At 46.6% G+C, this 9,398-nt stretch overlaps 1 protein-coding gene across 1 annotated transcript; it reads left to right on the top strand.

Moving 5' to 3' along the window:
* Positions 1 to 3,612: 3,612 nt before the first annotated feature.
* On the top strand, positions 3,613 to 9,097 carry LOC138351282 (uncharacterized PPE family protein PPE21-like). Its single transcript, XM_069302914.1, has 2 exons — positions 3,613 to 4,068; positions 8,882 to 9,097. Exons 1-2 carry the CDS (start codon positions 3,613 to 3,615, stop codon positions 9,095 to 9,097), a joined length of 672 nt encoding a protein of 223 aa, XP_069159015.1.
* The last annotated feature ends 301 nt before the right edge of the window (positions 9,098 to 9,398 follow it).

Below are 9,398 nucleotides of genomic sequence, written 5' to 3'. Positions count from 1 at the left end.
TGAGACAGGAGAGGGGGACCACGGCTGGGACAGGAGAGGGGAACCACGGCTGGGACAGGAGAGGGGGACCACGGCTGGGACAGGAGAGGGGAACCACGGCTGGGACAGGAGAGGGGAACCACGGCTGGGACAGGAGAGGGGGACCACGGCTGGGACAGGAGAGGGGAACCACGGCTGGGACAGGAGAGGGGAACCACGGCTGAGACAGGAGAGGGGAACCACGGCTGGGACAGGAGAGGGGGACCACGGCTGGGACAGGAGAGGGGAACCACGGCTGGGACAGGAGAGGGGAACCACGGCTGGGACAGGAGAGGGGAACCACGGCTGGGACAGGAGAGGGGGACCACGGCTGGGACAGGAGAGGGGAACCACGGCTGGGACAGGAGAGGGGGACCACGGCTGGGACAGGAGAGGGGAACCACGGCTGAGACAGGAGAGGGGAACCACGGCTGGGACAGGAGAGGGGGACCACGGCTGGGACAGGAGAGGGGAACCACGGCTGGGACAGGAGAGGGGAACCACGGCTGGGACAGGAGAGGGGAACCACGGCTGGGACAGGAGAGGGGGACCACGGCTGGGACAGGAGAGGGGAACCACGGCTGAGACAGGAGAGGGGAACCACGGCTGGGACAGGAGAGGGGAACCACGGCTGGGACAGGAGAGGGGGACCACGGCTGGGACAGGAGAGGGGGACAACGGCTGGGACAGGAGAGGGGAACCACGGCTGGGACAGGAGAGGGGAACCACGGCTGGGACAGGAGAGGGGAACCACGGCTGGGACAGGAGAGGGGAACCACGGCTGGGACAGGAGAGGGGAACCACGGCTGGGACAGGAGAGGGGGACCACGGCTGGGACAGGAGAGGGGAACCACGGCTGGGACAGGAGAGAGGGACCACGGCTGGGACAGGAGAGGCGGGACTGCAGGAGGCGGCCCGGGCCTCATCCCCACTATAGCTGGATAACGCAAAATGTCGCTATTTAATTTACACAAGGAAGCGGAATTTCCGAGGTGTAGTCAACTTAGCTGAGAGAGACGGCAAGTTAGTGCCGTCTTAACATGAACGAGGTGCAATAGGTAGTTAAACGCTATCTTCCCCCCAACCTGTTCTTCTTCTTCCTGGTTATATCTACATTTCCGGCGAAGGGGCAGTAAAGTGCTACTCACGACCTCTGGCGATACATTCGTCAGACGGAAGGTGGAAGTCGTGTGTTCTGCCTCGCTTCTACACCCTCTCTTGTTTCTCACTTTTTCATTCTGTTTCTTATCCTCACTTTAATCCTTTTCTTTACGATATATTATCTAACTCACTTTGTTCCTACGCTAAAAATGGGAAGACAAATGAAGAGAGTTGTAACGGCGGGTTGCTGTAGAGACGAATACCTGGTTGATGGGGTTCTGGGAGTTCTTCTACTCCCCAAGCCCGGCCCGAGGCCAGGCTCGACTTTTGAAATGGAATTATCAGGGGGTAAAGCGCGAAGGCATTGCAACTATATAGCACATGGGCAGGGTCAGGATAAGGATTTGGGATGGGATTGGGGGCAGGAATGGTGCCCAACCACTTGGACGGTCAGGGCTCAAACGCCGACCTGAATGAAGCTAGACCGTCGCTCTACCGTCCAGCCCAAGTGGTTGGGCAGCTTGGTCCAACTGGGTGTTGCTTGGAGCGGCCCGCAGGCCCACATATCCACCACAGCCCGGTTGGTCCGGGACTTCTTGAAGAAAACAATCTAGTTTCCTCTTGAAGATGTCCACGGTTGTTCCGGCAATATTTCTTATACGCGCTGGGAGGACGTTGAACAACCGCGGACCTCTGATGTTCATACAGTGTTCTCTGATTGTGCCCATGGCACTTCTGCTCTTCACTGGTTCTATTCTGCATTTTCTTCCATGTCGTTCACTCCAGTATGTTGTTATTTTACTGTATAGATTTAGGACCTGGTAGATTTGTATGTAGATTTGTTACCTGTGTTGATTTGGGACCTGTGTAGGTTTGGGACCTAATATTTGGGACCTGGAATATTGGCCTGAGTGATACTTTAAGTAGCCAGGCATCACTAAGCTTACAAATTATATATGGAAAGTGTTGATGGACCCTTTCCCTCACTGGCTCGGGCTGGGAGACAACTCGTCACTCATCGTTGCTCGTTTGGCTTATTACGGTGACCAACGTACCAAATGCAACTTATTACGAAAAGCAGCAGCTCACAAATTTACACATTTTCTATGAATCTAGCCCACCTTAAGGTTAGGTGGGTTGCTTGGGTTCGCATGTTCCTGGTTAGGAGTACGGATTTTGAACGGAGTGGCAAATCAAGACAATATACTGAAGAGTTGCAATACATAAGAAGGGGAGCAGAACGGCTTATACCTCACTAGTACAGAAATGACGTACAATGCAAGGTAACTTGACCTATATTACAAGGTAACTTGACCTACATTGCAAGGTAACTTGACCTACATTGCAAGGTAACTTGACCTACATTGCAAGGTAATTTGACCTACATTGCAAGGTAACTTGACCTACAATGCAAGATAACTTGACCTACATTGCAAGATAACTTGACCTACAATGCAAGATAACTTGACCTACATTGCAAGATAACTTGACCTACATTGCAAGATAACTTGACCTACATTGCAAGGTAACTTGATCTACATTGCAAGATAACTTGACCTACATTGCAAGATAACTTGACCTACATTGCAAGATAACTTGACCTACAATGCAAGATAACTTGACCTACATTGCAAGGTAACTTGACCTACATTGCAAGGTAACTTGACCTACATTGCAAGGTAACTTGACCTACATTGCAAGGTAACTTGACCTACATTGCGAGATAACTTGACCTAACTGGCAACGAAACTTTACATAGATTGCAAGGTAGTTTAACTTACGCTGCAGTAGCGTGTTGAGAGCTCAGGTCTAGACAGCCGTGGGACGTTGCTGAGAATTTCATCCCAAATGTAAACAAATAAAGACCAATGGCGGGAAAAAGGCCCAGATTTAGGTAACATTATTACCAGAGGAAACACATGACACTATTATGCCTATATTTGTAATAGCAAGGGATATGAGGACATTGAGCTCCGATGTGAGGACAAGGATCCCGGATACGAAGTCAAGGAGCTCGGATATGAAGACGGATATGAGCTTGGATATGAGTACGAATTGAAGGAACGGTGCCCAACCACTTTGGTATCAGCTACGGGGATCGAGCTACGGCCTTGCAAGAAGCTAGGCCGTCGCTCCACCGATCTTTACAAGTGAGTGGACAATGATGGAAAAGACTGAGGAAAAGACTCCGGGAGTGAGAATCGTGTTGTTGAAAATTACACGAAGCTTTTGAGCCCATTATGTGCCTCCATGAGCTTGCCCACTACCGCTCACAGCATGGGTATGGGGCCCACTACCACTCACAGCATGGGTATGGGGGCCCACTACCACTCACAGCATGGGTATGGGGCTCAATACCACATACAGCATAGGTATGAAACCCACTAACGCTCATAGGATGGGTATGGGGCCCACTACCACTCACAACATGGGCATGGGACCCACAACCACTCACAACATGGGCATAGGCCCACTACCACTCACAACATGGGCATGGGGCCCACGACAGCTCACAACATGGGCATGGGACCCACTACCACTCACAACATGAGCATGGGGCCCACGACAGCTCACAACATGGGCATAGGGCCCACTACCACTCACAACATGGGCATGGGGCCCACAACCACTCAACACATGGGCATAGGGCCCACTACCACTCACAACATGGGTATGGGGCCCACAACCACTCAACACATGGGCATAGGGCCCACTACCACTCACAACATGGGCATGGGACCCACTACCACTCACAACATGGGCATGGGACCCACTACCACTCACAACATGGGCATGGGACCCACTACCACTCACAACATGGGCATGGGACCCACTACCACTCACAACATGGGCATGGGACCCACGACAGCTCACAGGACGGTTGTGTGCTGCATAATAACCGAACATTATGCGAAGCTTTTGAGTGCAGTTGATGGAAGAGGATTTAAGGTCGGTTGGCCCTGTTATTCTGACTGTAAATCTTGGAGCAGTATTCCGTGTCAGGGGTGGCAAGGCCTTCTGAAAGCTGAACAAAAGACACTCACAGGGACGTTTGCGAAGGAATCAGGAAGGATAAACACAAGACTGTTACCATATGCGAGCGGTCGTTGTTTGACGAGTTTAGTGGAGCCTTTTCTTGAAAGATATGTTGGCTAACGTTTACTGTAATAATATTACCATGGTTATATCTTGAGGTTATCTTGAGATGATTTCGGGGCTTTTTAAGTGTCCCCGCGGCACGGTCCTCGACCAGGCCTTCACCCCCAGGAAGCAGCCCGTGACAGCTGACTAACACCCAGGTACCTATTTTACTGCTAGGTAACAGGGGCATAGGGTGAAAGAAACTCTGCCCATTGTTTCTCGCCGGCGCCTGGGATCGAACCCAGGACCACAGGATCACAAGTCCCGCGTGCTGTCCGCTCGCCCGACCGGCTCCCCATGACTAGACTTACAATGCCAGCAAGTCCAGTCTTGCATTACAGGCAAGGCTAGACTTACAATACTTAGATGATAAGACTTGCAACACCGGGGCGATGGGACTTGCGATACATGGGTTCAAAGTGATCCCGTGTTGAGTAGACTGCAACTTTCCTCTACGGTAAGACAAGTCCATATATTCACAGATGTGGTGCTTGCAATACCGTTAGGGAATCTTCCACGTTTCGAACATTACTTCTCAAAAACTTAAAGCCACATCAGATTTGAGATCATGAGGTAGAGGACCTCTATATTTTAAGTAAGTTCCAATTGTATAATTATTACTAAACACAAATCGAATGTTGATCAGTGGATGAACGTGTCCCCAGTGTTACGATGTTCTTTACGAACATGCTGGTGTTCTACACCCTGGAAAGATCATTTTGTATAATGAACATTTACGGACTTCACAAATGTTAACCAGATATGAACATTTGCCATATAAGAATTTCTTCAAAGTCTCACAGAACATTTAGTTTTAAAAAGTATTGGACTTAAGTTCTTGTGGGTACTTTGAATTCAAATACTTTTCCAAGCAAAAGTATCATAAACACTTGTAATACGGTAACATCCACACTAACAATAGACCACACTGAACCTTTGAAGATCCCTTAAGCCACTTAAAAGAAGCAAGTGACGCAGGTGAGAAGCCTCACTGATACCCTTGACTCTTTATGTGACAAGAGAATTATCACGAAGGAAAACGAATAGGCAGAAGAGGCGTCGTTGGTTTCCCAACGAAACAGAAATTGGAATAAGTGTAACATAAATATGACAATATATATATATATATATATATATATATATATATATATATATATATATATATATATATATATATTATATATATATATATTATATATATATATATATATATATATATATATATATATATATATATATATATATATATATATATATATATTATATATATATATATATATATATATATATATATATATATATATATATATATATATATATATATATATATATATATATTACATTATAGTATTGGAAAAAGGGAGAGAACAGAGGTTAAAATAACTCCCCCCAAAAAATACACAAGAATAACAAGAATTGCAGAAAAACTAAGATAATAAAGGCAATATAAGGAATAAGACGAAGGCACAAAAAACGGAGCCCCTGGTAATTTTGTGGAGCGGACTTGCCTAGTGGAGAGGAGCTGGAGGCAGTCCAGATGCCTCTTATTAATTCTCTTCCTTAAGGCGCCGTCGCACAGCCGCTGGGAGGCGTGTCTGCTCTTAGGCAAATTGCAGCTGTATCGCTCCAAGTTTATAAGACGTGTGGAAGTAGGCAAGCTCGAGAGGCTTCCATGCATAGTTTTGTGCGGAGCTTCTGGTAGACCACGAACAGGAAGAGGAGAAGGAAGGGGAGAAGGAGGAGGAGGAGGTTTAGAAAGAAGAGGAAGAGTAGGAGAAGGAGGAGGGGAGGAGAAAGGAGGGGCAGGAGGCAGATGGTAATTCGAGAGTAGGATGACGAGTAGGAACAAATGAAAAGGTTACTTATGGAAGGACAGGAGACAAGATATAGGAGAACTCTCTAACAGAAGATTAGAAGAGAACGAAATAAAACAGAGGAGAAAAAAATACGAAGAAAGAGAATGAGTGGAAAAAGAAAAAGTGACGGTAACAATATTAACAGAAAATACAGGACGAGTGAAGAGTCAGAATAAATAGAGAATAAGGAGATATGGAGAAGGAGAACATAGATGACAAGCGGAGAATGAGCTAGAAGAAGCTATAGTAAATGAAAAGGAATGTTAGAACTCGAGGAAGAGATAAGAGTCCGGAGAGAGAGTAATTTGGTCTTGGTTCAAGTCCTGGCCAGGGAGGACTGTCTGGACGTCAATCCTTCACTCTACTGTTCATCCCACACTATCTGGGCACCTGGTTGTAAACCGATTAACGGGTCATGTTCCAAGGAAAGCTAGTGGATAAGGCTTACCATGAGCTAAGGGAAGAGAAAGCTCTTAGCCTGCTAATGGAATTTAGCAAAAGTCGTCTCTTCCTGTACTCACCTGTGTAAAAAAAGGGAAAACAGAAAAGGATTAGAGATGGGAAGGGATAGAGGGGAAGGAGGTTACAAGATGGGAGGGAGGATGACGAACTAAGTGTAACATGGAAAGGAAAGCAGTAAAAGAAGACATAAGAGGGAAATGGAGAAATAAACGAGTGGGAACCTTAAGAAGACATTAAAAAGAGGTAGATGGAGGAGGAGGAACATTAAGATGAGGTATAAGGAGACGAGACAATAAGAGAGGGGGCAACAGGGAGGCGTGTTGGGCTGGTCTCATACACACACAGATGAAACTGGAGTATATAACAGTCCACCAAACATACGTGTAGTATAACCTTCCACACGAACCATCCCTTCTCACTCGCCTCCTCTCTTACACCTTCTCCAGTACCTTGGCTACCCAGCTCAGCCGCTCAGAGAGAGGCCAAAAACATAAATGTTTCTGTCAGCCAAAAATATTGCTGTTCACTAATACCCTAATTCAGCAGGTGTCTGTACCTTTCATAGATTATTACAGCATTTCATATTAAATTGAACATCATTGTGATTTCCCAATTGTGAATTACATTCCGGACTATATTCAGAACGGGATTTTACTCTCTGGTTGGTCAGTAGGCTCTTGTGATGGCTTTATTAACCCTCCAGGCGTTGAGGCACAGCGCCAGACCAAACCTGGACGCGTTCTATGAAGGTCCCTGAGTGGTATGCCCCAAAGGAAAATTAATTAATTTGTTCGGCCTGTGTATATTACGTTAGACTTGTATCCAGACCCCTGTAGTCCAACTACTGACCCTCCCCAGGGTCAGTAGTAGCCCCACAACAAACTGAGTACCGAACACGGCTATGTTCGGTACTCAGGAGCCCGTCCTGAGTACGGGCTAACATTTCCTGCTCTATGGACAGCTAGATCTTGCACACTGTTTTGATAACTCTTGGGGGAATCTTACGTAATTATACTTAATCGTGTGAGATGCGCCGATCCACTTAAGTAAATCTCCTCTTCTCTGACAGATGGAGGTGATGTCAGATTCACCATGTTCCGAATGTCGGCGATGTTGGGAATGTTTAAACATTGATATTCTGCAACCGTGTTGTTAGTTTTAGTTTAGTTCATTCATTTTGCAGCCCATACCCATCCTGTGAGTGGTAATGGGCCCTATACCCATCCTGTGAGTGGTAATGGGCCCCATACCCATCCTGTGAGTGGTAATGGACCCCATACCTATCCTGTGAGTGGTAGTGGACCCCATACCTATCCTGTGAGTGGTAGAGGACCCCATACCCATCCTGTGTGTGGTAGTGGACCCCATACCTATCCTGTGAGTGGTAGTGGACCCCATACCCATCCTGTGTGTGGTAGTGAGCCCCATACCCATCCTGTGTGTGGTAGTGGACCCCATACCCATCCTGTGTGTGGTAGTGGACCCCATACCCATCCGATGAATGGTAGTGGACCCCATGCCCATCCTGTGAATGGTAGTGGACCCCATACCCATCCTGTGTGTGGTAGTGAAAAAATGTTACACACACACAATGCGCTCAGAAACTGAGCCCCAAAATCCGTTTAGCTAAACAAGTGACATTACTGATGAGTTGCTTACATATTTAGTAACATGTAAATGTTTAATATTAACAGTGAAAACGCAGTTTATCTGATATAACCGTGACCTCAAAAGCACCCTAACATAACAAGTTTTAGTTTAATTTATTATTGATCCCTTTGCTATTCTTAAGAGACATACTGGTTTGTCACATAATAGGTGCAAGAACAAGGCCACAACGATCACTAAGCTGTCACAACAATGCTATGAATTGTTCCCCCGAGTGGTTTATGTGGGCGGCAGATTAGCCACCTAAAAACCTTCCTTCAGCTTCGACCAACATACTTCAAGTTACCTCGACGGTGCCATGTCCAGTAGACACTGTTTACTGTGATGATGCGTCACCCGTGGCTTAGCCTGGGCTCGACCTCTTCAACTTGTGGACTCCTAGGGTCTACGGGCTCACCATAGCCCGTGCTACTTGGAACTTTTGTTCCAGGTAGCGAATCTTAAACAACAACAACTCTTGAACTCAGCACACAGTTGAAGGTCCTAGCGTCGGACGAGGGCGGACGTCCCCGAGGGCGTCCAAGACAGCTTTTGTGTCTTCACCCTCTACCAGAGAAGATGCCGCTTCTGAATACTGTTTCAGTCAGGCTGCAGTCGGTTCAGTTAACAGCAGACTTCTATGTTACTGTCCCAAGAGTGACGGCTTCATCATTCTCACCGAATCTGATTCAGGATCACATGGACACTGGATCCTCTCCGATCTTAATCTTCCGACCAACGGGACAAGCTTTAACGATCTTAGGAGTTCGGGCAGTGTATCGTCGAACTCGGTTGATCCCGTCGATATTGGACGACAAGTGAGCTCTACCAGGCTAACCTCGGTCAGCGAAAATCTACATGTGAAACCATGAATAGCGCTGATTGGGTGTCGCAAACTCATTTGTCCAATCACAACTTGGTACGTGTCACCTGCTTTCTATTGGTTGTGACAGGTCACGTGATTGAAAAGCAAAATATCCGAAACATAATTGACTTGCATCAACTTTATTTTACACGAAAAATTGCGTTTATATTTACGCAAACTTTACTTAATCACATGAAAAAATGTTCACTTAATCAAATGAAAAAATGTTCACTTAATCACATGAAAAAAATGTTCACTTAATCACATGAAAAAATGTTCACTTAATCACATGAAAAAAATGTTCACTT

The sequence above is a fragment of the Procambarus clarkii genome, chromosome 49 (assembly GCF_040958095.1).
Source record: "Procambarus clarkii isolate CNS0578487 chromosome 49, FALCON_Pclarkii_2.0, whole genome shotgun sequence".
Lineage (NCBI taxonomy): Eukaryota > Metazoa > Arthropoda > Malacostraca > Decapoda > Cambaridae > Procambarus > Procambarus clarkii.
The sequence above is the reverse complement of the archived record's forward strand: the minus strand, read 5'-3'. Positions and strand labels throughout refer to the sequence as shown.